General features: G+C 68.6%; 8 protein-coding genes across 8 annotated transcripts; 3 read left to right on the plus strand and 5 right to left on the minus strand.

Moving 5' to 3' along the window:
* Window positions 1-322: 322 nt before the first annotated feature.
* EMIHUDRAFT_314743 (hypothetical protein) lies at window positions 323-877 on the plus strand (the record flags this gene model as incomplete). Its single annotated transcript, XM_005781501.1, has 2 exons — window positions 323-328; window positions 434-877. The coding sequence occupies 2 exons, from the start codon at window positions 323-325 to the stop codon at window positions 875-877; spliced, it is 450 nt and encodes a 149-aa protein (XP_005781558.1).
* Window positions 878-3,765: 2,888 nt separating this feature from the next.
* On the minus strand, window positions 3,766-4,772 carry EMIHUDRAFT_234065 (hypothetical protein; the record flags this gene model as incomplete). The annotated part of the gene is made up of 4 exons (XM_005781502.1): window positions 3,766-4,118; window positions 4,273-4,491; window positions 4,564-4,645; window positions 4,725-4,772. The coding sequence occupies 4 exons, from the start codon at window positions 4,770-4,772 to the stop codon at window positions 3,766-3,768; spliced, it is 702 nt and encodes a 233-aa protein (XP_005781559.1).
* Window positions 4,773-6,148: 1,376 nt separating this feature from the next.
* EMIHUDRAFT_234067 (hypothetical protein) lies at window positions 6,149-8,240 on the plus strand (the record flags this gene model as incomplete). The annotated part of the gene is made up of 5 exons (XM_005781503.1): window positions 6,149-6,415; window positions 6,587-7,069; window positions 7,382-7,561; window positions 7,675-7,830; window positions 8,142-8,240. 5 exons carry the CDS (start codon window positions 6,149-6,151, stop codon window positions 8,238-8,240), a joined length of 1,185 nt encoding a protein of 394 aa, XP_005781560.1.
* Window positions 8,241-8,829: 589 nt separating this feature from the next.
* Window positions 8,830-10,246, minus strand: EMIHUDRAFT_365923 (hypothetical protein). The gene is made up of 3 exons (XM_005781504.1): window positions 9,675-10,246; window positions 9,134-9,554; window positions 8,830-9,110 (listed from the first exon to the last, which is right to left on the minus strand). The coding sequence occupies exons 1-2, from the start codon at window positions 10,222-10,224 to the stop codon at window positions 9,190-9,192; spliced, it is 915 nt and encodes a 304-aa protein (XP_005781561.1). The 5' UTR covers window positions 10,225-10,246; the 3' UTR covers window positions 8,830-9,110; window positions 9,134-9,189.
* A 1,517-nt stretch (window positions 10,247-11,763) lies between these two features.
* Window positions 11,764-13,598, minus strand: EMIHUDRAFT_72853 (hypothetical protein; the record flags this gene model as incomplete). Its single annotated transcript, XM_005781505.1, has 3 exons — window positions 11,764-11,916; window positions 11,981-12,127; window positions 12,204-13,598. Coding segments are annotated over 3 exons (1,695 nt in total), but the record flags the coding sequence as incomplete, so codon positions are not given.
* Window positions 13,599-15,099: 1,501 nt separating this feature from the next.
* Window positions 15,100-17,368, plus strand: EMIHUDRAFT_442793 (hypothetical protein). The gene is made up of 2 exons (XM_005781506.1): window positions 15,100-15,395; window positions 15,468-17,368. The coding sequence occupies exons 1-2, from the start codon at window positions 15,141-15,143 to the stop codon at window positions 17,262-17,264; spliced, it is 2,052 nt and encodes a 683-aa protein (XP_005781563.1). The 5' UTR covers window positions 15,100-15,140; the 3' UTR covers window positions 17,265-17,368.
* A 401-nt stretch (window positions 17,369-17,769) lies between these two features.
* On the minus strand, window positions 17,770-19,825 carry EMIHUDRAFT_113825 (hypothetical protein; the record flags this gene model as incomplete). The annotated part of the gene is made up of 4 exons (XM_005781507.1): window positions 17,770-18,017; window positions 18,407-18,650; window positions 18,716-19,007; window positions 19,377-19,825. 4 exons carry the CDS (start codon window positions 19,823-19,825, stop codon window positions 17,770-17,772), a joined length of 1,233 nt encoding a protein of 410 aa, XP_005781564.1.
* Window positions 19,826-20,976: 1,151 nt separating this feature from the next.
* Window positions 20,977-26,114, minus strand: EMIHUDRAFT_468577 (hypothetical protein; the record flags this gene model as incomplete). The annotated part of the gene is made up of 10 exons (XM_005781508.1): window positions 20,977-21,596; window positions 21,715-22,205; window positions 22,551-22,739; window positions 22,829-22,987; window positions 23,121-23,480; window positions 23,705-23,869; window positions 23,998-24,231; window positions 24,304-24,373; window positions 24,405-24,493; window positions 24,606-26,114. The coding sequence occupies 10 exons, from the start codon at window positions 26,112-26,114 to the stop codon at window positions 21,200-21,202; spliced, it is 3,663 nt and encodes a 1,220-aa protein (XP_005781565.1). The 3' UTR covers window positions 20,977-21,199.
* Between the last annotated feature and the right edge of the window lie 822 nt (window positions 26,115-26,936).

A 26,936-nucleotide genomic window follows, 5' to 3' on the forward strand; every position in this document is an offset into this window, starting at 1 on the left:
CAAAAATACGCGCAGGTCCGCGCGCAGGTGATCATCCGTGCCTCCCACGACATGGAGACGTCGACGTCGATGAAGATGAAGTACGTCTCGGAGCGGATCGCGCCCCTCTTCACCGTCGTGCCGAGCGGGTGCGCGCCGGTGTCGGACACATTTAGTCAAGACACGTTTAGAAAGACAACTGCCCGTCGCCCGCAGGGGCGGCCTCGAACGCTCGGTCAGCATCCTCGACACGACGTCGCCGACGTCGTGCGCGCGCCTGGTCCCCGCCTTCATGTTGACGGCCAGCAACTTCGGCGAGATTGGCCGCGACGTGCTCGCGCGCATGGCCGTGAGCGACGCGCTCCGCCGGAAGACTGCGGCGCAGTCGGCGCGTTAGGCTGTGCCCTCGCGCTGCCATCTCCGTCGCGTTTTTCACACGCCCTGACTGGAACAGGAGACGCCCGTCTCGTCCAACCTCAACCTCATCCTCACCAGCAGCAGCAGCCCCGACGAGGCCAAGCTCGACGCGCGGGCGACCGACGCCTGCGAGCGCACCCTCTTCAAGGTTCCCGCCGACGGCTACATTGAGTCGTCGCGCTCGCCCGCCGCGCCGGGCTGCCTCGCCTTCTGCCTCTCCGCCGAGCGCGTCCTGGACGCGTGCTGGGTGCGGCCCGCGGCGGAGGAGGCGGGGCCGAGCACGCCGTCTGCTGCGATGTGCGACTCATGCTTCGAGGACACCGCCGACCCGGTCACGGCGGCGTGCGGCCACGCCTTTTGCCGCGGGTGCATCGAGCAGCACTGCCCGGCCGGCGCACCGTTGACGTGCCTCGTTTGCTCGTCGCCGCCTCCGCTGAATGCGGCCACGGTCGTCACGGTCGAGGGCGTCGTGGGCTCGTAGCTTTCCATGCTGTACTCCATCGCCGACGGCGCATTGTGCCGCATGATGGCATGCAGGCCCGCGGAGGGTGGGGAGGGGAGCGGAGGAGGGACCGGCCCGGGCGGGGAGAGCGGGGTGTGCAGCTAGCTCCCTGCGGTACGTTGCCGCGCACTCTCTCGCGCTACAAGGCCTCAAGGGACACTCTGTCATGTGACGTGTCATGCGTGTGGAAGAGGCGACGGAAAAAACACAACCGGACCCAAGACGCACAAGCACAGACAGCCGAGAAGGGAGGGGTGAAATTCTGAAAAACGTGCAGCACTTCTAGCCAACATCGACAAAAGTCACTCTCTAGCCCCGCGGCGAGCGGCCCCGCCGGAGGCGAAGAAAATTTTGCCATCTAGGCGCTCTCTAACACACATTTTTGCACAAACCGACACCTCCAAACACTGCAGCACGCCTCGAGCGAGTAATGCGTCTCTGTAGGCCAATATAATAGAGCTTCTCGCGCGCGCTCCTCAGCTGGCGGTCCGCAGGGCCGCCCGGGCCGGGCGAGAAGCGCAAGCCCGCCAGCCGCACCATGTGATTCACGATGATGAGCGTCTCGGCCTCGAGCAGCGTGTGGAGCGAAGCTTGCCCTCGCACTCGCGTTGCTCGAGCCTGAGCCACTGCGCCTTGACCACGAGATAGCCCGCGGGGATGGTGTCGGTGTTGACGACCGTGTCCTCGGCCAGCGTGTACGCCTTCCCCTTGAGCACCGCCAGCCAGTAGAGCCCCTCGAGCGACTGCTCGCGCCGATCTGTTCTTCACCTTTCTACCTACCTACCTAGGCACAAAACCGCATGGTCGCTGCGAGAATTCGGTGGGCGAAGAGGCAGACACGGATGGGTGGGCGATGGCTAGCATCACACTCCTCTCCTTCATGCTTAAACTTGGGAGAGAGAGCGTTTTGTGTTGGAGAGTGTGAACTCAAACCTACTTCCTGACCGTAGCCTGACCGTCCTTGTGTAACCGTCTCATGTTTGGTTTGTCCTGCCGCGCACATTGTCATCGACTTGTATCCGACTTGGTGGCTGTGGTGATGTAGCGATGGTGTGGGTCTCTAGTGACCTATACAGCTCCTCCGTGTTCCGTCTCCTGACATGGTACCGACCGGTGAGTGCACGGAGTGAGCAGTGCGGCACTGAGGCCGACATGAGAGCTGGTGCGGCACACAAGCGAGATGTGTTGCCGCACAGCATTTCCGGCTTACGATCGATACGTTGGCTGGCACCATGGGCATCTGCGCGAGCCGTGGTGATTGGCTGGGCACAGAGGCTCGGCAGAGTGTGTCGAGGCTTTGGCGAACTTGTACGATAACCAATCGAAATGGTCGTCACGACCAACAATAGCATAGGGGGGGAAAGCCAAAGGTCTGAGACCCCTGGGCGCTGGCCTGAGGCCTGGTTAGGACCTCGGGCGAGCGCACCCAACCCCACAACAGAGACAACCCGCACACCAGACAGTGGGTGGGCAAGAAACTATCACAGGGCGGGCGGGTGGGGAAACGCGCAACGAGAGAGACCTCTGTCTCTCTCCAACAGCTCGGCCGCGCCTTGGCCCCGAGGACGCACGTAGAACTTCCACGTGACAAGGAGCCTTGTAATGAAACCGAGCGCCGACTTGAACCTTCCCACGGTACGTCGCCGCAAAGCATCTTATCTCCTGCGTTCGCATTTGGGCGGCCATCGCCACACTCCCTAGCTCAACTGTCGACCCTAGCGGGTCGCCAGCCGATCGTCATGAGTGTGTCGAGGCTTTGGCGAACTTGTACGATAACCAATCGAAATGGTCGTCACGACCAACAATAGCATAGGGGGGGAAAGCCAAAGGTCTGAGACCCCTGGGCGCTGGCCTGAGGCCTGGTTAGGACCTCGGGCGAGCGCACCCAACCCCTTAGCCACTCGACCAAGGTGTGATCGTTCCCAGCAATGTGAGTTTATCCAGATTGCCCGATGGCACCTTGATCCAAACCGGAGAATCGCCAACGCCACTGTCTCTGGCATTGTCGATCTCCAAGCCACGCGGTGAGTGCCACTGCACCAAACAAGTTGTTGCATCTCAGATTGGCACGCCGCGCCGCGTACCGGCTCCCGGCGCAGTTCCCTGCTGCGCCCCGATCCTCGGTAAAGTCTGTAGGCCCCATGGCGCTCGATCCGCCCACGGCTGCTCACGGGTTGACCCCGCGCGGGCGGTGGGAGGAGCCATTTTGGAAGCGGAGTAGATCGAGGGCAAAGCCATGCCCTCTCACCGCTCGCGGTCGCAAGTCCACTTCTCATGGCTGACCGCGTCACCCGACAAAGATCCCCGACGTGTCCTGCAGTGAAGAGTCCACTCCACCGCACCGGCTGCCCCTAGAGGCGGCCCGGAGCCTGGACGCTGGCTTCGAAGTTGGCTCGGCCTCGAGCCCCGAAGTCAAATCTGAACCCAAAATCCCTTTGAACCCTGTCCCTGTCACTGTCCCATGGTCCGGTCATAGAGAAAACCGATCCATCCATGAGAGCACTTGCCTTCCACCTCAGCTGGCCCGGAGACGCCGACCGTCACACGATTAGACCAGCTGAGGGCGCGACTGAGCAGTGTGGTGAGGGCCCGTCACCAGTGAGCCCTCACCACGGAAGACGGCACGTAGAGTGAAGCCCATCCAGTGCCTCCACTTGCACTTTGCACCATCTCGCTCCCAGCGGCGGCCCCGAAAGTCTCGTCGACCCACCTCCCCCCTGAGCGGGACTGCGGCGGGTTGATTCATGTGTCGGGGCAGCGGCCGAGGCGGCAAGCCAGGACCCAGCTCAGCCGCCACGAGCCCCGGGTGTGTTAATTCCGGAGCCCGCAGCCGCGGGCGAAGGTCCGAGCCAGCCTAGCGAGGGAAGTCAGATACGCGCGTCGCCGCGGGCTTTGGCCGGGCAATCGCTCTCGCGATGGCCCTTCTGGCCACACCAATGGCACTTGCCATAAAAGCGCTCGTTGGCAAAGTGCCCACCGCTGGCGAGGAGGACCTGCTGTAGCTGCACCTTGAGGTCCGAGACCTCGGACTCGAGCTTCAACGAGCGCGCGTTGGCCGCCGCTAGCTCCTTGGCGATCGTCGCAGACGGCTTCGTCACGGTGCGGTGGACCTGCGCCAAAAGGCTCTCGTCCAACGGCGTCGGCAGCCCGCGCCCTTCGTACTTGGTGATGTACCGCCCGAGGTACGCGAAGAAGATCTCGGTGTGGAGGCGGCGCCGGTCTGTACTGTGAGGTGGAAGCCAAGAAAAAAGAAAACTAAGTCGGTGGGCGAAGAGGCAGACACGCGATGGCTAGTATCACACTCCTCTCCTTCATGCTTAAACTTGGGAGAGAGAGAGTTTTGGGACTGAACCGTTACGCAAAAGCTGCGCGACTTGCACTCTTTCGTGCCACTCGCTCGCCGGTGCGCGGGGCATGGCCTCCCGCGCGGCTCGCGCTCACTCGGCCTGCCTCCGCCTCACGGCTGGCTGAGCACGCCATGGGTCCGCCTGGTGCGGCGCTGCTCGCTCGCTGCGCTGCACAAAGCTGCGAGAAGCAGGGTGGCCTCCTGAGCTTGAGCATGGCGCAGCGCGGCTGCTGGTGCTCGAGGGCGGCTGTGCGGTGGCGTGAGGGCCTGATTGGTGGTGACCTCGTGCTGCTTCAGCGTGCGCAGCATGCTCCCTCACCCGGTGCTGAGACATGCTGGTGGGCGACTGGCGCCAGCTTCTCAGTGCTGTCCCTGGCGTTGTGCAGCATGTCGCAATACTCCTGCTGCGCTGACCGGCGCGCGGGGCGCGTCGTGCCGCGAGTGGAGCGAGAGGCTCGAGGCGCGCGGCTGTCGGTCAACCCTGCGGCGCATGCGCGCCGCCAAGGCTGCTCGACAGGCGACTGGCATTGTGGCGACGCGGTCGCCGTTACTCCAACGTTGCTTTGCCGATCAAAAGCGCCCGTCCTTTGCTTTTTAGCCGCCGAAATTTAGCTGCGCTGCCCGCGCGCGCTTGCGCTTGGCGCTCAGAAGCTGCTGCAGCTGCAGCTGCAGCTGCTGCCTCCTTTCGCTACAGGGCTGGTACGAGCTCAGCAGCGGGAGGCGGCGACGGGCGGCGGCTGGCGGCGGGGGCCGCGGCGGCGCGCGCTCGAGAGGCGGATCGCGGCGCCCGCGTGGCGCGGGCCGCAGAGGTTGGCAGAGCCAAAGGCTCTGTCCTGTTGGAGGTTCCTGCTGGCGGCTCGCCGCCGGTGGTGGGTGGGGAGGGCGGCTGCCCTCGCTCGCTGCCTGATCCTGGACGAGCCCACGTTTACGTGACTGTCGGAGGTAATTCGCTCGAGCTCGTCTCGGGCGTGGCCGGCCCTCCGTCCCTTTCTTTTAGTGGTGCCACAGGATCGGCAGCGGGCGGGGCGTGCGACTACCCCCGTGTCGGGGTAGCCCGTTTTCACACCTGCCCCGCGTAATATCTTTTCCTGCCCGCGTAATGTCTTTTGTATTGCCGATAGCGGAGTATGGAGTCAGGCGTACGCGTAGACGATGTCGGGCTTCACTCGCCCCTAGCCCCCTACTCGGCGGCTACACCGCCACCGAAGCGACAAACCTGGCAACCCTGTCTGCACGTCTCGCGCGCGCGTGAACAGGGCAGGGGCTCCAGGCCCCAAATGACGTGTGAGTGTTAGAGTTGTTTGGTATTGCTAAAAATCTCTCTCCCGAAGCGCCGCCTAACACACCGCACGGACCTAGCAAAATAGTGCTCCTGTACCATACTAAATTACTACTACTAGGTCTCGAACTGGTCTCGAACGCACTACGAAGTAGGCGTACAAACAACGAACGCCGCTACATGTACTACGCCTATACTAATCCATACGAGTGTACTACAGTAGGCTACTACAGGGGGGCGAGACACAGAGGGGGTGGTGATAGGGTTGAAATCAATCCACCGTTAAATTCTAGGGTTGCGGCAGCGACTCTAGAATTATAACTGGATTTCGGTCAGCCTATCACGATCTTCGCTGTGAGTGAGTGAGTGAGTATTCTTGATACGAAACCACGACGACACACACCAGAACAAAAATCTCTCTCACACACACCAGTCGACTCGCATCGGTTGCCTCCATGAACGGCGGAGCTATTCTCGCGCCCACACCACACCTGGCTCCAACGTGGACACGCCCATAGCTGGGGACACTACTAGGTCACGCATGGCATCAGAAGTTTTATCTCTGGGCCCCCCCACACACACACTCCTCGCTGTGTTTCTTCCCAGGCTGTGAACAAACACACACATGGCCGATAGTATCGCCGCCCCCGCCGCGGCCGAGTCCATCTCCCTCCTCGACCTCGACCCGGAGCTCCTCCTCGAGGCGGTGCAGACTCTCCCACTTCGAGAGCAGGCGCGCTGCCGCCAGGTCTGCAAGCTTTTCTACCTGCTCGTGTCGGAGCTCGAGCGGACAACTCCCTTCATGGCGACTTCGGTCGGCTCGTTTGACGTCGTGATGCGCGATCTGGGCCCAAAGATGGCCGCGGCGCCCAGCCTTGGCCTCCTCTTCACCGTGCACGCCCAGCGGGACGCCTCGCCCACCGGCACACTCGGCTCCCTCGCGCGCAAGCTCCCGCCGGGCCTCGAGCTGGTGGGCGGGCAGATGGGCGTGGTGGCGGGCACGCAGGCGAGCAGCGGCGCGCTCGTCCAGTCCAACACGGTCTGCCCGCACGCCGGCGCGCAGCACGCGGCCGCCCTCTCGCTCGGCCGCTTCCCAGCGGCGAGCTGCAAGAGCTTCGCCTTCGACGCGGCGGCGCCGGGCGGGTGGGAGGCGCAGCTCAAGGCGCAGGGCTGCTTCGAGGGAGGCTGGAAGGTCTTCCTCCTCATCGCGCGAACCAACGAGGCGGACGAGCTGGTCGACGCGCTGCAGGCGGCGCACCCCGACGCCGCCATCATCGGCGGGATGGCGACCGGCGACGTGCTCTACCGCCTGCGGCACGGCGCGGCCTCCGTCGTCGACGAGGGCGCGGTGGGGATGATGTTCAGTGGCAACGTGCCGCTCGCCGCCTTCGTGTCGCGCGGGGCGAGGGTGGTGGGCGAGGGCCCGTACACTTTCGGCGAGGCGGACCTGGACGTAGATCCTGACGCACCGGAGGAGCAGCAGATCCTGACGCACCTGACCGACCCGCGGGGCGAGCGGCAGGGCGCACTGACGACGGTGCTCGAGGTGGTGCGGGGCTGCTCGCAAGGCCAGCCGACCATGGGCGTGGCGGAGCGGCCGGGCGAGGGCTACGAGCTCACTTTTCTCTCAAACGAGATGGCGCGCACCACACACACACACACACACACACACACACACACACACACACCACACACACACACACACACACACACACCACACACACACACACACCACACACACACCACACACACACACACACACACACACACACACACACACACACACACACCATACAGGAGGGGCGCCCCCTCCCCCCCCCGCTACCCCCCTCCACCCCCCTGCGCCACCTGTGCGCAGGTGGTCGCCCAGCGCGGCGCCATCCGGCTCGCGCCCCGCCGAGGCGACGCCCCGGGGTGGGAGGGCGGCGCCGTCCAGTTTTACGCCTTCGACCCGCAGAGCTGCAAGCAGGACCTCGCCACCCGGCTGGCGGCGATGAAGGCGGAGACGGAGCGCAAGGGAGAGAGGCTACTCGGCGCCGTCATGTTCACGTGCAACGGACGCACGCACAACTTCTTCGGCGCGCCTCCGGACTGCCTCCCTCCGGACTGACCGCCTTCGCCGAGACACGCCCGCGCCACGCCGCAGGCGAGGCCGCCTTCGACGCGACCACCTTCTCAAAGACGTTCCCCGCGACGCCGCTCATCGGGATGTATGCGGGCGGGGAGATCGGGCCGCCGCTGCTCGCAGACGCGCCCCCCTCGCGCGCCTTCCAAGTGGGCGGCGCGGGCATGCACGGCTTCACCGCGGTCTTCGGCACGCCGCGCCCTAGCCCCCTCCCCCGCCCCCCCCGCCCCGCCCCGCCCCCGCCCCCCTGCCCGCGGCCCACCCGCTCGCTCCCCTCCCGGCAGGCATGTTCATCGTGCCCGGGCGCCAGCCGCGCGCCGCGCCGCTCGCCTTCGCCGACGGGGATGCGATCGCCGCCGCCTACGCCGAGCTCCGCGCGCAGATGCCTCCGCCGCCGCCCGCACCTCCAGCTTCGTCCGCAGACGCCACCGCCGGCCACCTCCCGACGAGCATCGCGGAACTGCGTTCGCTGCCGGTGCGCGCGCTGCGGCAGGCGATGGATCGGCTCGGCATCGCGTTCACGCCAGGCATGGAGAAGGAGGAGATCATACAGGAAATCGCCACCCGCCTGCCGGCAGGCGCCGAGGAGTGAGCGGTGCGTGAACCTGTTTCCTTTGGCGTCCTCTTTCGAGCGGACAGGCAGTGCGCGGCGCAGCACAGCAATCCATGCCGCCGCACTTCCCCGATACCGCGATAGTTAGCAAGATAGTTCGGAGCCGCGGGGCGGGCCGCCGGCAGGTGCGCGGTCACGCAGCGCGCGTCGAGACTCGTCGAGTCTCCGCTGTTTGGCAAATCGCGCGCGCAAGCCTCGCATCGTCGCAATGGAGTGCGCGGCGAGACATACGGCTTTAGCGGCGCGGTGAGGGGAGGGGCCGGGGATGGGACCACGTGCCCGTGTACTCTCTTCTCTCTACGGATTCGACTTAAAAATAAAAAAGTTGTTAAATACAGGGTGAGGAGGGTGAGTTGACCAGCGCGGTGAAATCGGGGGACGCGCGCACGGCTCGGTCGGGCAGCCGTTGCACTCGGCTAGTGGACGGGGACACACCCCGCACCGTCCGCTGTGTCCCCGTTTTTGTCCGGAGTGAAAAGTCCAACGCACTCGTCGGTGGCGGCGTCCCCCGATTTCACCGCGCGCTGGTCAACTCACCCTCCTCACCCTGTAATTAATAAATAAAAAATAATGCCTCGGCACAGACCACAGCGTCCCCTCTCGGTCCGCGTCCTCAGCCGCGATCCCGCCCTCCAAAGACAACGACCCCCGCGCAGCCCCCATCCCCGTCCACCCCACAACCGGATGCGCCAAAGGCAAAGCGACACGGGGAAATGTGCAGATCCTCCCCGGCGCCTGCCGGACAGTGCGGCCCTCCCGGCGTCCGTCTGCTTGCGCCCCTCTCGCCACCCATCCGCCCTCGCGTCCCAGCGAACCGCCCGAGCCCGGAGCTCGGCCCCCAGAGAAAGGAGAGAAAGGAGAGAGAGAGAGAGAGAGAGAGAGAGAGAGAGAGAGAGAGAGAGAGAGAGAGAGAGAGAGAGCCCTTGGCTCACAGCTCGGCCGAGAGCTCGTTAAAGTCGGTGACGAACCAGTCGGCGCCCTGCCGGACCGTCTCGCGCACCTTGACGCCGCCGAAGCCGATGAAGACGTCGGCGCCGTTCGCGGCGTGGTCGGGGCAGTCGCGCGCGGACATGTCGTTCGCGCCGTCGCCGATCATGACCACCTTCTCGAAGCCGTGCGTCTCCTTGAGCATCGAGATGACGCGCGCCTTGCCCGAGGGCTGCGAGGTGAGCTCGGTCGGGTCGACGCCCGAGTAGTCGCCCTGCTCGTCAAAGAGGAGCGTGTTCGCATAGACGTGGCTCTCTTCGACGCCGAGCTGAGCCGCGAAGGGGTTGATGATCTGCCGGAAGCCGCCTAGGGGAAGGGGGGGGGGGGGGGGTTTCCGCCTCGTCAGACGCGGTCCAAGGGGCGCGGCCGGGGCCGGGGCAGGGGGAGGGGGGGGAGGGGAATGGGTCTTAGCGGCTGTCCGGGCACCCGAGAGGAGGAAGACGGGGCGGCCCGACTCGTGCAGCGAGCGGACGAGGTCGGCGACGCCCGGCGAGAGGAGCTCGTCCTTTGCGTTCTGCGCGATCAGACTCGCCACGTCGGACTGCGACGGCCGGATGATGTCGAGCCGCTCGCGCAGCGCCTCGTGGAAGGGAGTGTCGCCCTCCATCGTGCGCACCGTCATCGCCTCGATCTGCTCGCCGCACCCGTTGTGCGTGGCGAGCCGGTTGATGCCCTCCTCGCGGATCACCGTCGCGTCCACGTCGAAGCAGATCGCGTCGGCCGTGCGCAGCGCCTCGCGCGCGCGCGAGCGGTTCAGCGCGCGCAGCAGCCAGCGCAGCTTGCGCACCACCCGCGCGTCCACCTCGGGGTCGTACTCGCCCGCGTGCGCCTCGAGCAGCAGCTCGGCGCCCATCGCGAGGCGGAGCGCGGCGTACTCGTCGGTGATCCCGACGGGCTGGCCGATGAAGATGCGCGTCGCCGCCTCGGGCGGCGGGGAGGCGTCTCCCGACCAGAGGGAGGACGCGTCGGTCGCCATGTGCTTGTGCACCCACTTGAGCTCCTCCTTGGTACACAACGCGCCGTCGGGCTTGCGCAGCGTCAGCGAGACGATGCCGCGCTCCGCGTGCAGCACCTCGAGCCCCGGCACCTCGGCCACCATCTCCGACACGCGCCGCATCCAGTCCGCCTCGAGCGCGGCCCGCTCCTCGGCCGGGATGCGGAACGCGCGCTCAACGAACGGCAGCGCCGTGTGCCAGCGCAGCAGCAGCCCGAGGTTGGCGTCCGACCCGAGCTGCCCCCGCCAGTGCGGCAGCGAGGCGGGCACCTCGTGCTGAGAGAGGAAGTCGCGCAGCCCCGCCGGCAGCGGCGGCGCGGAGGGCGCGCCCTGCCGCAGCCGCTCCATGAGCGAGGGCGGCAGGATGACGGCGGAGGAGAAGGCGGCGCCCTGGAAGAACTTGGAGCCCGTCACGAGCAGCACGGCCTCCTGCTCCAGCCCCGCCCGCACCTCCTCCGCGGAGACGCGCAGCTGACACAAGTCGAGCACCGTCAGCGAGCGGTCCGACGGCGCCGCCAGCGGCGCCGTCGCAAAGCCGGTCTTAGAGCCGACCACGGTCCTCAGCAGCCACGCCGGCTCCGCGTCGGTGGGCGACCACTCGAGCTCCGACAGCGCCGCCGCCGCGTCGACCACCTCGCCCTCGCCGCACCGCGCGGCGATGGAGCGCAGCTCGACGGGAGGGAAGCCCTCGAGGCGCGCGCCCGCCTGCCGCGCCGCAGCCCCGAGAGGCACCGTCTCGTCAAAGTACTGCGCCGCGCACGCGCGCTCGCCGCCCGAGCCCGTCTCCCCCGCGGCGGCGAGCACCGACCGGATCGGAGCGCCGGGGTAGAGCTGCTGCAGGATGGCGAGCGGGATGTACTCGGCGTCCGTCCCCGACGGCATCAGCACCACTCCGCTGCCGGCGGGCAGGCCGAGCGCCGACGCGAGCCGCGCGCGCACGCCCTCCATCGCGTCGCCAAAGGCCTGCTCGAAGCCGCCGAGCTGGCGCGCGAACTCGAGCGACTGCAGCTCGACGAGCGCAGACTCGAAGCCCGCCTTTGCGGGCGGGGAGCCCGTGCACGAGCCGCGCACGACCTGCGCCGCCGCCGGCACGCTCGGGCAGTGATACGCGTTGTCGCCGCTCTCGTGAAGCCGCGAGCGCGAGTCGCCGCCGGTCGCGAGCAGGGCGCCGAGCCGAGCCTCGAGCGCGCGGCCGCCCTCGCCGCCGCCGCGCAGCGAGCAGGGCGGCACGGCGGACGGCGCGGCGTGCGAAGGTGAGTCGACGACGAAGCGCCGGTTGAGCGGCGTCGAGCCGACCGTCGCCGCCATCGCGGGCGACCCGGCGCGGGGCTTGGCCGCGGCGGCGGCGGCGACCTTCTTCCCCGTCGCCGCCTCGGTGACGACGTCGACGCCCTCCATCAGGCCGTGCTGCAGCTGCGCCGTGTCCTTGAGGCCCGCGCGTGTGTAGGCCGAGTTTTGCCACGGCGCGCCGCCCGCGCGGCAGCCGCCCTCCCAGACGTGCACAAACTGGTCAAAGCCCTTGAAGTGAGTCTCGAAGAGGGCGCGGTAGTAATACTCCTCCTTGCTCTGCGGCGGGTTGAGCGGGAAGCGATCCGCCGCCGCGGCGAACTCGGCGTCGCTCACCGCGTCGGCGCACATCTCCTGCAGCCGCTCGACCCAGTTGGTGCCGACGCCCTCGCACTGCATCGCCTAGGGGAAGGTTCCTAGAAGGTTCCTAGAAGGTTCCTAGAAGGAGGACGTCCCCCTCGCACTGCATGGCCTTTGTGCGCCAGAGGACCTCGTGCGGGATGTCGCCCTCGAAGAGGCGGCGGAGCGCCCACTTCTCCATGCGCGCGCCGCCCTCGGCCTCCGCGTCCGTCTCGTGCATCTTCCACTGCGGGTCCACCTGAGAGCGGGCGTGAGAGGGGGCGCGGTGTGAATCGGACGTGCCGTGGACGCGCCCGTCCGCTCGCGGGCCGCACCTCCGCGTACAGCTCGCGCAGCATGTCGACGTCGAGGAAGGGCACGCGCGCCTCGAGGCCGTGGGCCATCCCCATCCGGTCGGACCGCTGCAGGTTGACGGACGCGAGGTGGTCGAAGATGCGCAGCGTCTCCTTGTGCAGCGCCTCCTTGTCGGGCGCGTCGCGAAAGTAGAGGTAGCCGGCAAAGAGCTCGTCCGAGCCCTCGCCGGTGAGGACAACCTTGGTGTGCGAGCCGGCGAGCTTGGCGAGAAAGTAGTTTGGGATCGACGAGCGGATCAGCTCGGGCTCGTACGTCTCCAGGTGCTCGACCACCTTTGGCAGGATGGAGAAGGCCTCCTCGGGCGTGAAGATGTACTCGTGGTGCTCGGTGCCGAAGACGTCGGCGATGGCGCGCGCGGCCATGATGTCGGGCGAGTTGGCCATCCCGACGGTGAACGACTTGATGGTCGACATGTCGGTCAGCTCCGACATCAGCTTCGCGACGATGGCCGAGTCGAGCCCGCCCGAGAGGAGGAGGCCGTACCCGACGTCCGACATGAGCCGCTTCTGCACGGCAGCCTTGAGGATGGAGCGGACTCGGTCGGTGCCGCGCGTGCCGAGGGGCGGCGGCGGCGCGTCGGGCCGCGAGAGGGGAGCCAGCCACTCCGGGTCGAAGTACCGCTCGTACCCGCGCTCCCGCGTCCACACGTGCCCCGGCGGCACCAGCTCTGCGTGCTCCACGACGCCGACCAAGCACTTGAGCTCCGAGGCGAAGATGACGCGGCCGCCGTCGCGCGACCAGCCGCGGTAGAGCGGCTTGATCCCGACCGGGTCGCGCACCGCAACGAAGTCCTTGCCGTCCGCCGACGCCGCCACCACGCCGAACATGCCGTCCAGCTTTGCGGCGAGCTCCGCCGGCGACAGGTCCTCAAAGAGCGGCAGGACGACCTCCGAGTCGGAGCCGGTGGTGAAGGAGAAGGGAGCCTTCCCCGCCGCCGTCCGCACGGCCGCCCACTCCTCCCGCAGCGCAGCGTGGTTGTAGATCTCCCCGTTGTGCACGACGGCCGCACCGGTCGCCTGCGAGACCAGCGGCTGTTTGCCCGCCTCGGGGTCCATGATGGAGAGGCGTGCGTGGCCGAGGCCGAAGCCATCGCCGCCGTGGAAGCCGACCGAGTCCGGCCCGCGGTGCTCCAGCCGCCGCGTCAGCTCGACGGTCAGCTCCTTGATCTCCTCTGCGCTCAGCAGGTCGTCAAAGACGGCGACGATGCCACAAAGCCGCGGGTCGGCGCAGCGGCGGGCCGCGGTTGGCGGCCGAGCGGCGGCTCGCCGCTGCGGCGCGAGCGGGGGGCCGCCACCCGCGAGGAGGGCGGCGGCGGCGGAGAGGGCGACGGTGCACAAGGCCGCGGCGACTGCCATTGACAAAGGGTTGTGCTGGCTGCGTGACCTTGCCACTCAGAGACGAAGCGCGCATAATTCTTTTTCAACGTTTCATTAGCGATCCGGTCTAACCCGGTCTGTGTGTGATCCAGAGAGAGAGTGTGTGTGTGTGAGAGAGAGTTGTTTGTGTTCCAGTCGGGCAGCGCCGCGAATGTTTCTTTTGTTGTTGTTTTCAACATTAGTTAGCGACCCAGCAGCCCCCCACCACTCCGCACTCGAAACCGGAGGCCCCGCACATCGTCGGCACCTCCGTGATGAAACGAAATTGGCCAAAACGACGACGTAACTCCCGCGACGGGCTATACCCCCCTCTCCACGCCCCTCCGATCGCAAGCCTGTGCCTACCCTGCGCTTTCCGCACAGCAACGCCGCCGACGTCTCGCTTCTTTCCGGCCAGAGGCCGGTGCCGCTCGCCACCGCTCCCTCGAGACCGCGCCTCTGCCGGCTCGAGCCAAAGAAAGCGCAGCACTTTGCTCGCTCTCCACGCCAACAACCCATGACATCCTGCCGTGGAGAAAGAAGAGAATCCTCGGACTAGCTCGTCGAGCACCGCAGGGGGAGCTGCTGCTGCGTGTGCTCGAGAGCGTCGAGAAGTTTGCCCAGTGCATCCAAAAGATTGGCATCCCTTCGGCCGCATCGTCTGTTGTGTTGCGCCTCAACCTCCTCGCCCAGCGCCACACGACCTCACTCACTTCAAACACGCTCCTCGCCGTCGCGATGCGAGTGCTCCTTCAGCGCGCACTCTTGCCCGCTCAGGGCTTCGCGGCGCTGTCGCCACTGTGTCGGCAACGTCAACAAAACCATCCAAAACCGAGACAAGCGGCGCTGGCCAGGAGGTCTTGAGGAGGGGCGTCCAGAGCTTGATTTCATTCACTTCATCGCACCCCCCCCTAACCCTAGGTCCCGCATGGGGTTCTGCGAGGTCGACCTTGTACCCCTCGTTGTACTGCCGGGTGAGCTCTGGTTTCTCCTTGTCGCCGTGCACGACCGGCGCGTTGGCCGGGGCGCGCATCGCGTCCGCCCAGGCGGCGAGGACGCCGTCGTGGGGTCGCCGGTGGTGGGCCTTGTTGTAAAGGTAGTCGCCGAAGAAATCGACTGGCATGCCCCGCTCGAGCGCGACCCGAAGGGTGGGAAGCGCCGCGGAGAGCCAAAGGCCGACTTCCGCTGGAGCTGTGCTCGTCCTGGAGGGTGTCGGAGGAGAGGGCGGTGGCGTACGTGCCGTCGACACGGACATCGATCGAGGGCCTTGCCGGCGAAAGGCGTTGAGGCGGAGACGAAGCGCGCGGCTTCGCGGTTGTTGACGGCGCTGTCTCCGGGGGACGGGTTGTTCTTGACGTGCACATCCCGCGCCTTGACGAGCTCCTGGTGTGCGTACCAGTCCTTGTGATTCTTGTTTGTGGAACAATGCACTTCGTTCGTGTGCTCCGGCGTGCCGCACAATGCCGCAAGGCTGTGAATAAAACCGGCTCCTTGCCAGCCGTGCCCGCCGCCATTGGCATCCCGCCCCGTCCAGAACGCTTGATGAAGGAGCCGGAGCTCTGCACGCGCTCCGCAAACTGCGGGTGCCCTCTGTGCCAGCGGTCCGTCGGGCTCGCGCGCCCAACCTTCTTTGAGCCTGAGCCTGCCCACCCTCCTCCGACTGCCGGCGTCTGCCTCCGCCGCGCGGGCTGCACCTGCGCCTACTGCCTCAAGGAATCGCAGAGGCTGCCCGCGCCGGTCCCGGACGAGCACCACCCGCCCGTCCGCCGCTCCTTCGTCGACGATCCGCTGCTGCCGGTCAGCTACTGCCGCACCAGCGTCCACCCGCCCAACGCGCACCCGTCCCAACCCTCCTCCGCCGACACGCAGGAGGATGGCGGGGATGACAACCTCTCACCTCCTCGCTTCGTCATCTCCGAGGCGCCGCAACTGAGGCGGCGTCCTCCGGCCCAGCCGCCTCCCGCCCAGCCGCCTCTGGCCCAGCCGCCTCTGGCCCAGCCGCCGCCCGCGCGCGCCAAGAAGGCGGGCGTCGGGCGGCAGATGCAGCGGCTGGGGCACTTTCTCACCAACGACCACCCCGACTACGGCGCCGCTGCCGGCGAAGCAGGGCACCGGTCCGCGCCTGCGATGCGGAGGGTGCTCGAGCGGCGAGGGAGGGAGATGGAGGCGCTCAAGGCGGCGGCGGCGGCGGCGGCCTGCAAGCGGAGCGGCGGCCACAGCGACCCGCCGAGTCTGCGGCTGCCACCGGAGGCGCCGCCCGCGCCGCTCTCTTGCCCCTCCTCGCCGCGTCACCGCCCCGCGCTGCAGCCGCTGCGGCAGCCTCGCCCCGCGCCTGCGCCGCCGCCCGTTCCCCCGCCGGCGCCCGCGCCTCCTCCGGCGCCGCCGCTTCCCGAGGCGGAGGCGGAGCTCCCCCTGCCGCTTGTGCCGCCGCGCGGCCTCTCCGGGAGACGGCTCGGCTCGGCTGGCCTCTGCTGCGGCCGCTCCTCGGCGTCGAGCGCAGCCCGCTGCTCCGCCGCCTCCGCCTCCGCCGCCGCCGCCGCCAGCGGTGCCGCCACCACCGCCTCCTCCGCCGCCGCCGCCTCCTCCGCCGCCGCCGCCTCCTCCTCCTCCGCCGCCGCCTCCTCCGCCGGCTCGTGGAGGGCGTCTCCGGTGGGCGGCTCCCTCGACTCCTCCCTCGCAGCCTCCCTCGACGCTTCCCTCGCCGCCGACCCAGCGGCACTCCTCGGCCCGCCGCCGCCGCGCGAGCCGCGCTCTCGGCTCGCCGTCGGCGGCAGCCTGCCCCCCGGCAGCCTCGCCGCCGCCGGCCTCGGCACGGGCAGCGCGCTCGCCGCCAGCCGCTGCGCCGGCGCGGGCGCAGGCGGCGGCGGCGTTGGCGGCGGCGTTGGCGGCGGCGTTGGCGGCGGCGTTGGCGGCGGCGTTGGCGGCGGCGGCGCTCCTCGAGCGCGAGGCGTCTGCGCGCCGTCGGCCGTCGCGGTCGCGGCGGCGGGGAGGGCGGCCAAGGCGGAGGCGGCGCGTGCCCGCGCCGCTCGCGCCGCGGCGGACGGGCAGAGGAGCGGCTCTCTGCACGAGGCTTGGACATGTCCCGGACATGTCCCGGACCTGTCCTCGAACGGGCAAAGGAGCGGCTCTCTGCGCGGCTCCGCGTCTCGCCGCTCCTCGACGCGCGCCTCCTCTTCTGCCGACGCGGGCGCGGCGGGCGGAGGCTGCTGGTTCTCGGGCTTGCGGCTCGCGCCGAGGGCGTCTGCTGCGGAGGCGGACGCCGCCACAGGGCCGGCAGGGCCGCCACCAGCAGGGGCGCCACCGCCCGCCGACGCGGGATCGCCGCCGCCGCCGCCGTCGCTGCGCCGCTGGGCGACCAGCGCCGCGGAGTCTGTCCGCACGTCCTCCTTCTTCCGGCCCTCGCAGCAGCAGGGGCGCCTCGCCCGCGGCGCCGCGCCTCTTGGCGCAGACGCGGGCAGCGGCAGCAGCTGCGCGGTTCGCACGGGCGAAGACGACGCTGCGGCGCCGCCCTCGCCGCGCCTCGGCCAGGGCCTGGCCGCCGCGCTGGGCATGCCTCGCTTGCCGCGGATGCGCAGCGCGCCCAACGCGTACGCCCGGCGGGGCGTGGAGGTCGGTGGCACGGGTCATGGTGCGAATGCCGTCCCGCTGGCTGAATCGTGCAGGTAGGCTGTGCGGTGAAACTTACCCGGGTGTAGAGATGAAATGTTTGGTCATTTGAAGAGGTTCGTGGCGGGGCCGGGGGCCCTGTTTGAAAGCCCCGTCGACCGCTCGTCCGTCTCGTCCCGCGCGATCCTAACTCACCTCTCTCGAGGGACGAGGCTCCTCGTCTGCGCATCGCACTGGTTGGGTAGTAGTCTAAGTTCTGAGCCTCGAGGCTGGACGGGTCTAAGTGTGGCTAGCCACGCTGGGGTGCTTGCGCGGTCTAAGATCAGCGGGAGCCTCTTACATCGGCTAAGTCGGCCGTGGCACGGCCTGGGGCCAGGAGGCTCCCACCGTGATCAACGATACGGCGCAGCCCCCAAATTTTCTTCGCCTGCGGCGGGCGATCGATCCTCTTCATGCTTAGCAATCGCCGCTTCAGCATCCTCCTCTTTCGACTTTCGTTGCTGCTCCTTCATTCTTGAGCGACGTCTAGCCAAACAGTTCTCACATGACACGAAGCTCCTCAAGCTTAATCAAATGCGTGACGGTGAAGGCGTGAAGCCTGTGTGTGCTGGTCCTCTTTGAACGATCCGCGCGTGAGGTAGCATAGGGCCTTGTTGGCAGCAGCCAGCTTGTTGCTCTGCTTCGTTGCGATGAGCTGATTGGGATCGCAGAAGTGCATGCCAAGCACCGCCACGATCTTGAAGCAGAACACATCGCAACCGCATCGTCCGCACTGCCATCGGCATGCCGCGCCCGCCGCTTCGCCGCAGCCGCCTTAAGGCACGCATAGCGGCAGCACATGGTGGGGGGGGTACTTGAGCAGGCGTTGCGCGCCGCAAGTAGCGCACTGGCCCTGGGAGAAGGCGATATGGCGTCGTGCGCGGCTTACGTTGGTCGGGACGCGTCCAGGATGGTATTTCCGGGTAAACCTGGAGGCTTTTCAGGTATACCCGGGTTTTGCCCGGAGTTGGCCTTATGTCGTCTAAGTTCGTGGCCCCCGACCATACAGCGTCTAAGTCCGAGCCCGGCTCCGTGTGGGGGCTAAGTTGAGCGCTCGCTCGCTGCAGAGGCTAAGTGTAGAGCGACCCTCTAGCCCTACTACCCAACCATTCGCATCGCGAGAACAAAAAAACCCTGTGGTCGCACACGCAACTATCAAACACCGCGGACCTGTTCTTGGCTCACGGTCACGCTGGCTACGCGCTGCGGCCCTGCGCCATTGTACGCCGAGAGGACGACGTTCCACGCGAATCCGACTCCGGCGAAGAAGACCGCCTGCAGCCGGAGCGGCAACACGCCAAAGGCGAAGCAGACCGAGGGCGTCCAGAAGAGCCAGAGTCTGCGCAGCGTGTCCGCATACTCGGCACGGACGTGCTCAGCCGCCTCGGCCACGCTCCAGCGGCGCACCTAGGAACAGAAGTCAGATGGTCCAGCAACAGCGGGAAGAACGAACGACGAGGACGCGGACGCACGAGGGCGTTAGTCAGGTAGAAGGACGGGAGGTATATCAGCGGCTGCATGACCGTCGACTGCAGCGCCACCTTTGCGGCGAGAGACGCGGCACCGCCCTGCGGCGCGATGCTTCTCGACGCGGCCGCGAGGAAGTCGAGCCAGCGGTAGTTGATCGGCCCCGTGAGCACGCCGCCGAAAATGAAGAATGCGGCCGTTCGGTCGACGTCGGACGACGCTGCTGCGTGCTGGACGACCACGTCACCAGCGCCGCCGAGCAGAGCGCCGCTGACGGTGGTGGTGGCCAGGCGATGCCTCGTTAGCAAGCCGTCGTAGGCGGCGAGGAGCCGGGTCGGGAGCGCGCGATTCATAAGTGGTGGTGGCCAGGCGATGCCTCGTCAGCAAGTCTTCGTGTCGTACGCGGCGAGGGCGGCGCGTTGGTCTAGCGATGGCGTTCTCGGGCCGAGGGCAGCCTCAACTGGAGTAGGATGATCCCCCGGCGAGGGCGGCGCGTTGGTCTAGCGACGGCGTGAACACCGGCTTGCTGCGCGGCGAGTGCCACACACACACCCGCACGCGCGCGCGCGCGCGCGCGCGCGCGCGCGCGCGCGCGCACGACACACCACACACGCACATACAAGACAAACCCGGCGTTCTAAATAAATAAATAAATAAAACGGACACCTCTCTACGTTGCTTTCGCCGCCCGCAGCTCGGAGATTGGCGAGCACGGCCGTTGAGGCTCCAGAGTCGAGGGCGGCCTGACTCGCGGCTGGGGAGCCGCGGCATAGCGCAACTAGCTGGTCGCACGCAAACTCCTTCCTCTGCAGGAAGCCGCACGCAAGCACCTCCACGAGCCGTGCCACGACAGCCTCGCTCTCGAGCGCCGTGACCAGAGCCGGGGTCGGAAGGCGTGGAGGAGGGTCCGCGCGGTGGTCGTGACGACGGGCCTCAGCCATCAGCTTACCCAGAGCCGCGTGGGCGGCCTCCTCCACCTGCGAGACGCCACAGCGCGTCGCAGCAGCGACAGAAGCCGCAAACGCATGGATGGCGGCCTCGGCCGAATGCCGCGTGTCTGCACCAGTGAAGAGCGCAGCCGGCGGGCTCGCGACGGCAGAGAGGAGGGCACACATGCCTTTGTTTCCGTCGCTGGAGTCGCTCCTGGCGATGCCTCGACCAAGGCGGAGCAGCTCCGCCATTTGTCCGCAGAGGCGTGGGCGGAGGAAAGGCACAGCAATCGCCGCCTCACGAAGCGCTGCCTGCTGCCGCTCCCGATCGTGCTTCAAATGACGGTGAGTGAAGCAAGAGATGCAACGACGCAAGATCGCTTCGGCGTCCGCCGCCTCGACTGCCGCGGGCATGGACCAGTCGTGCCTCGATTGCGCGTTGTGCACGTTGGCAGAGACGCGTTGTCGTTTCGTCTGGACTGCGTTGGTGCGAGGGGGCACCCCCGCACGGGCAACCCTGTGGCCGCACCGGCCACCCGCTTGCATAGGTAGGGCGCGTCACTGCGGTATGTTGCACAGCCACCGGGCAACTCTCGGGGGGCCTCCCACGCATAATGCATAGAGACCTCGACACATCGAGACTATCTCGTATTATTGTTGGCAAGTCAGGACACAGAGCTAGTTACACAAATTCACAGTGGGCGGAAAGCGGCGAGAAGGTAAGGTAAGGTAAGGTAGATTTCTCCACACACACAAAGTGGTGGGGCAAGGGGGGGCGACCCTCGCATCTCCACACCCGGACACGGGCAGGAGCCCCACGGCATTCAAAGTGCAAGCACTGGCCCGGTGCACGTCCGTGGGTGAGCAGCCTGCCCCTCCCTCCCGACACACCAACTCCCGCACACACACAATCGCACTCTGGCCATCGAATGACTCCGAATGACTCGCACTGTGTGTGCTAAGACAGAATCTCCGCAGACATCCAAAACGGGCCGTGCCGCGTTTGTGGTGTCTCTTCTCAAGCACTAGCATCCCCGGGCGCCGCACTCGAGTGGGCGGGGTCACATCTATGTGGGCCCAGTGTGCGCAGGCGCATATGCTAGTGCTATCCTGCCCTATGGGAGGCAGAGGGATGGGGGGAGGGGGGGGGCAGAGGTAAGGTGGGGTGAGACACTGGGGAGGACCTCAGAGGTCCAGCGGCGGCGAGTGCCGAGTCGGGGGTATAGGGTGGAAGGTGGGGCCCTCGAAGCTCGATCGTCTCGCTTACTGTAGCCGTGTAGGGTAGGCTCGCAGGCCCGCTCACTGGAGTCTTTGTGTGTGTGTGGTGCGTGTACGTTCAAAAACCGTGGGGGTGTACTTAGTCCGCATATAACCCTCCATTTCGATGTGCTGTGTGTCTCAACGTAGGCCGCGCACCCCACACGTAATCGGGGCGCAGGGCAGACCACACAGCACACCAGAGTCACGCGGGAACATGCATTGTGCCGCGGAGACGTACACGGTGCGTGACCGCGTCTACTACAAGGGGGCCGCTGCCGCCGCTCCTACTCCTTGTTGCCCTTAGGCGGCCGAGCCAGAATGCAGGCTGGAAAGGTGGTCGCTGGCCGCCGCCTGCGCCTGCAGCGACGCGAGCGCCGCCTGCGCCTGGGCGAGCGCCGCGCCACTCGAGTGCAGCGGGATAGAGCCCATGGCAGCCGAACCCTCGCTCTGGTACGTCTCCACCCCGGGCGCGACTGAGCTGCCTCCGTTGGCCGCCGCCGCCGCAGCGGTCGCTGTCTCTGCCGCTGCCGCCGCAGTCGCTGCCGCCGCGGTCGCTGGGAAGGTAGCGGCCGCCTGCGCTGCCGTCAGCGGGCTCGGCTGGGGTGAGGCAGCAGGGGCGGTGCAGGCGGCAGTGCCGGAGCCGCCAAAAGCGCCGGAGCACGCGGCGAGGATCTCGGCGGCGTCGACCGACTGCGTCCTGCGGCGGGGCGGGGGGGCAGCGTTGAGGGGGCGGCTTTGTGTGTGTGTGTGGTGGGGGGGGCACTGGCGAGCAGTGCGACGCAAGGGTCATGAGTGGCGCAGGGGCTGCTCTGCACCGCGTGATTTGCGGGCCAACCATCATCGGGTGACACATCGCACCACCGCCGCCGACGGGCGCCGCCATGGCGATTGGCGTCCCTGCAAACTGCAGTCCGGCGGCGGTGGCAGCGCCGACGGGTGCGGCCGGCGCGATCATCGCCGCGCCGCCCGACGAGCCGAACGGCCTCCCCGCCGCCGAACTGGCGAAACCTTGCGCATGTGCATGTGCGGCCGCTTGCTCCGCGCCCGACAGCGCTGGCCTGCTCACGGCGTAGCCGCCGGCACACGCGGGCGGCGCCGCCGCGGCAGCGGCGCGTGGCAACGCATCCGCGCGCGCGCGAGCAACGGTAGCGGCAAACGCGGGGGCCGGAGCGGGCGCCGCCTCGCTCCGGCGCGGCTGCAGCTTGGTCATGCCGGCGGCGCGGCGGGCGCCCATGCTGCGCGCGACAGCCTGCGGCAAGTTGCGCAGCACGCCGCTCGCGAGGTTGGACGCGATCTCGGAGAGCTCCTGCGGCGAGCAGTGGAGTCGACTCAACGCGGCAAGAGGGCTGGCGCAGGGCCACCACTGCCGCCACTGCCGCGCGCGCCTCCTCCGTAAAGGGCTTGTTGGATCTCGGGTAATCTCGGGTAATCTCGGGTAATCTCGCCTCCTCCGTAAAGGGCTTGTTGGATCTCGGGTAATCTCGGGTAATCTCGGGTAATCTCGCCTCCTCCGTAAAGGGCTTGTTGGATCTCGGGTAATCTCGGGTAATCTCGGGTAATCTCGCGCCTCCTCCGTAAAGGGCTTGTTGGAGACGTAGGTGAGCCGCGTGAGCGTCAGAGACGAGGGCCGGTTGCGGTCCGCGCCGCGCACCTGCATCTGGTGCTCTCCGCTCGCCCCCTCGGGCGACTGCATCTTGACGACCTGCGCGGGGACGTACATGTAGTTCTTGGAGCCCATGTTGAGCCGGACGAAGTAGTCCTCGACGCCGCCCGGCATCAGCGACGGGCTCGCGGCGAGGCCGCGCAGCAAGTCACGCGTCAGCTGCAGCGCGAGCAGCGCCTGGGAAGGGAGCAGGGGCGCGCGGGGGGGGGGGGGGTTGAGCAGACGGCGCCGCGAGAGCGGCGCGGCAGGACGCGATGGTCCGACACGGAAGGGAGCGCGGGCGCCTCCCGCAGCGCACGGGGCTCGAGATGCAGCAGCATCGGCTGCGGCCCCGGCCGAGGAGCCGCCGCGCTGCCCGCCGCCGCCGCGCCGCCCGGCCCCGACCCGCGGATGGGCGAGGTGGCCTCCATGATCAGGCCCATCTCCTACGCGAGCAGCAACGGGCGCGTCACTGGCGCACGGAGAGGCGGCCTCGGCGCTGGAGCCGCTCTCCTCGTCCTCCTCCGCAGCCGGCTCGCCGCCCCGCCAGCCCGGAGGCTGCAGCGTCGTCGGCTGCACCGAGAGCGGCGGCGGAGGAGGGGGCGCGGGCGGCTGCTGCGGCCCCTTTGGCCCCTTCCTCTTGCCGGTAGGCGCCTTTGGAGCCGCGGGCGCCTTCGGCGGCGGCAGCGGCTGCTGCGCGCCCCGGAAGAGGCGTGCGGCACCATCGACGCCCTTGAGCCGGAGCCGCACGCCACCGCCGTGGGCCTGCTCGACCTTCTGCGCCTTTGCCGGCCGCTTGCTCCCGGAGCGACTTGCCCCCGCCTTTGGCGGCGGGCGACTGAGCCTCTTCTTCTCGCCCGCGCGCTGCTCCGCCTTCGCCGCGCCGACGGCAGCCTCGACGCCGGCGACGGCGGAGGGGCGGATCGGCTTCTCGAGCGCCTGCTCACACCCGTCTCCTCACGCCACCCACGCCGTCTCTCGTTCAGTGCGGCGCTTCTCGGGCGCCTCGCGCAAGCTCTCGGGTAATCTCGGGTAATCTCGGGTAATCTCGGGTAATCTCGGGTAATCTCGGGTAATCTCGGGTAATCTCGGGTAATCTCGGGTAATCTCGCCTCGCGCAGGCTCTCGGAGCCGACTCGCCCCTTGCCGCACTGGTGAGCGACGTGCCTCCCCTGGCAAGCGGCGCAATCCTCCGGCAGCACGTAAGCGGCGGGCGGACCGCTCGACGCCGCCTCCGGCTCGGCGGACCACTGCGTGATCCGGCGCAGCCTCCCGACCCCCGTAGCGACCCACTCGTCCCACCGCCTCGCCCAGCCGCGGTAGTGCACCTAGGGGGGGGGGGAGGGGTCACGGGTCATGGGGCGCGTCGCGGACGTGTCGCGGACCTCGCCCGGCTGCGGCAGCGCGCCTTGATCGCGCCCTCCCTGACGGAGGCCACCGACCCCTCGACCCACACCTCCCGCACGTCGAGCGAGACGAGCTTGTCGCCCACAGACACAGCCTCGCCGTCACGGAGCAAGGACGACCCCTTCGGCGGCGGAGGCGCCGACGACGACGGCGCCGGCAGCGGCGCCTCTGCAGACGTGCCAACCTCCGGGCGTGGCGGCGACGCGCTGGCGGCGGGCCCGGGAGAGGCGGCGGCGGCCTTGCCGGCGGCCTTGCTGTCGCGCCTCGCCTCGAGGGCGTCGGCCTACGTCAGGCATGGAGATGCCTCTCCCCATCTCTCGCCCATCTCTCGCCCACCTCTCGAGAGTGCGTCCGCCTTGTTTGTGTGGCGCGTGCCGTCCGGCCCAACCCGCAAGTAGTGGCCTTGGCCCTTGTCGTGCAGCCGCCTACGGGCACGACTCAGCGACACGTCCACACCACAACCCTGCCGCCGCCGCCCCGCCCGCCGCCGCCGCGCGCCAGCCGGAGGCGTGCGCTCCCTCCCACAGCTTCGCGTCGGTGGTCGCCTGAGAGGCGCCACAGAGCTGCTCAAGGGGTGCTCAAGCGCTCCCCCCCCCCCCCCCCCCGCCCGCCCGCCCCCCGCAGCTCGCGCGCCTCGTCCTCAACAGTGACGCCCACCGACGCAGGCCTGCCCGGCCGGACGCGGGCAGGCGGAGAGCCGCCCCTCCTCCCGCCCCCTCCGCCGAGCCCCTTGCCTCCCGCGGCGGCGCCGAAGGACGGCTCCACTCGCGCGGGCGGGGCGGAGGAGCGCTTCTTCTCCGCCGGGGGGGAGATGCCGCCCCGCCGCCGGCCGGCGCCAGCGCCGCTCCCGGCGCCGGCCGGGCTCTGCTTGCCGCTCGCCGCCGGGCTCTGCTTGCCGCTACCCGCCGCCTGGCTCTGCGTGCCGCTACCCGCCGCCTCGCTCTGCTTGCCGCTCGCGGGTGGGCGACCCCTGGGCGCCGGCGCTGGCGTGGGTTGAGCCGGCGTGGGCGTCGGCGCTTGGCGGACCTTGCTGCTCGAGCCGCCGCCCTGCGAGACGGACCGGAACGCCGCCGACTGCGCTGCCTCGGCCGCGGCCGACCCGCGGCTCGCGGTCCAGCGCATCGTCCTCTCGTTGACTTCGATCTGCGCGAGCTCCGCCGCCTTCTCCGCCGCCTTCTCCGCCGCCTTCTCCGCCGCCTTCCCCGCCGCCTTCTCCGCCGCCTTCTCCGCCGCCTTCCCCGCCGCCTTCTCCGCCGCCTTCTCCGCCGCCTTCTCCGCCGCCTTCCCCGCCGCCTTCTCCGCCGCCTTCTCCGCCGCCTTCTCCGCCGCCTTCTCCGCCGCCTTCTCCGCCGCCTTCCCCGCCGCCTTCCCCGCCGCCTTCTCCGCCGCCTTCTCCGCCGCCTTCCCCGCCGCCTTCCCCGCCCGCTCCGCATCGCCTCCGTTTTCGCGCGGCCGCTTCGCCGCCTTGCCGCCCTCGACGCCGCCCGTTTTCTTGCCGCCCTCACCGCCGCCTGCCCGCGGGCCCTGCGCCGCGCCACCGCCGCCGCCGCTGCTTGCGGCAGTTGGCTTGTCGAGCGGAGGGAAGGCGGGCTTGGGAGGCCGCCCCGGCAGCCTCAACCGCCCCGAGTCGCGCTGGATCCACTCGTCCCACTTGGCCTTCCACCCGTCGTAGTGGATGCGCAGCTCGTCCGTCCCTGCGACCGGCCCCTCTCGCACGGCGACCACCTGCGCGGCGCACCACGCGTGCCGGATGTCGAGCGCGAGGGCGCGGTCTCCCTTTGCGAGATCGGGCCCCAGGTCGCCGATGCCCAGCTCGAGCGGCTCCCCGTCCTCCATCAGCTTCTTCTCGCACGCCTCGGTCGGAGGAAGGGCCACCGCCTCGAGCGCCGCGACGAGCGTGCGGAGCGACACGCCGTTCGGGTCGGAGCGGCGGCCAGAGGCGAGGTCGCAGAGCGCGCTGCAGAGGCGCTCATGCTCGTCGCGCGACCGGTCAAAGTAAAAGGAGACCGCGGACGCCGTCAGGGAGCGGCAGAGCTCCGCCAGCAAACCGGCCAGTTCCACAACAGAGCCCGCCGAGGCAAAGACCTCGCCCAGCCACGCCTCGCGACGGGTCTTCCACGAGGCCCTGACGTCCTCGAACGGCAGGGCCTCCTCGATGCGCGACATGCGGTAAGGGAGAGAACCGCCACCTGCCCAGTCGGACATGCGAAAGAAGGACCACGCCACCCGAACGCTGAGGCCCGAACGCTGACTCACAGCGTCCGAAAGAATTTTACCTGGGTCGCCAGTTTTTTCTTTCTTTCTTTCTGCTCGAGGCGCCAGCATGTCCGCCCGCTGGCCTGGCAGCCTCCGCTCAACGAAACACGCACCTCCCCCGTCTCCATGCGCCGCCCGCGCACTGCCGCCGTACGCGCTGGCGCAGCTCCCGCCGAGTCCCAGCTACGAGGACTATCGGCCAGCCTCGTCGCCGCCAGAGCCGGCCAGCCAAGCTCGCGCGCCGGCCGAGGTGGAGCCAGTGAGTCAGCTCTGCGACCAGCTCTCCAGGCTCAAACATGAGTCTCCGATCTCGGCCTACCTCTGCAGCCAGCGGGCGGCGAGGCGGCGGACGCTGGCCTCAGCGGCGGACCCTCCTGCGGCCACGCCAACGAGGCCGAGGCCGAGGCCGAGGGCGCCTCCCACCACCCGCGCCGCGCCGTCATCGGCGGTGCATCCTCTTGTGGCGGTGCATCCTCCTGCCGGGCGCGAGCCAGAGGACGCGGCGGCGAGCTGGGTGGCGGCGGCGAGGGCAGCGGAAGCGAGGGCGGCGGTGGCGAGGGCGGCGTGTAGGGAGGCGGCGGCGCCCGGCAAGGCGCGGCGGCGGCCGGCGGCGGCGGCCGAGGGGAGAGGCTCGCCGCAGCGGCGGCCCCACACGCCCGCCGCTTCGCCAGTCCAGCCCTGCGGGCAGCGGCCAAGTGGGCAGCGTGTGGAGGCCTCGCCCCCGCGGCCGTC

The sequence above is a fragment of the Emiliania huxleyi genome (genome assembly GCF_000372725.1).
Source record: "Emiliania huxleyi CCMP1516 chromosome Unknown EMIHUscaffold_200, whole genome shotgun sequence".
NCBI classification, from domain to species: domain Eukaryota; phylum Haptophyta; order Isochrysidales; family Noelaerhabdaceae; genus Emiliania; species Emiliania huxleyi.

Coding starts and splice junctions, on each gene's coding strand:
- EMIHUDRAFT_365923 (XM_005781504.1), bottom strand. CDS start 10,224: ATGGCGACCGACGCGTCCTCCCTCTGGTCGGGAGACGCCTCCCCGCCG. Junction 9,555..9,674: donor CCCCGTCTTCCTCCTCTCGG/GTGCCCGGACAG, acceptor CCCTTCCCCTAG/GCGGCTTCCGGCAGATCATC.
- EMIHUDRAFT_442793 (XM_005781506.1), top strand. CDS start 15,141: ATGAAGGAGCCGGAGCTCTGCACGCGCTCCGCAAACTGCGGGTGCCCT. Junction 15,396..15,467: donor TCGACGATCCGCTGCTGCCG/GTCAGCTACTGC, acceptor GCCGACACGCAG/GAGGATGGCGGGGATGACAA.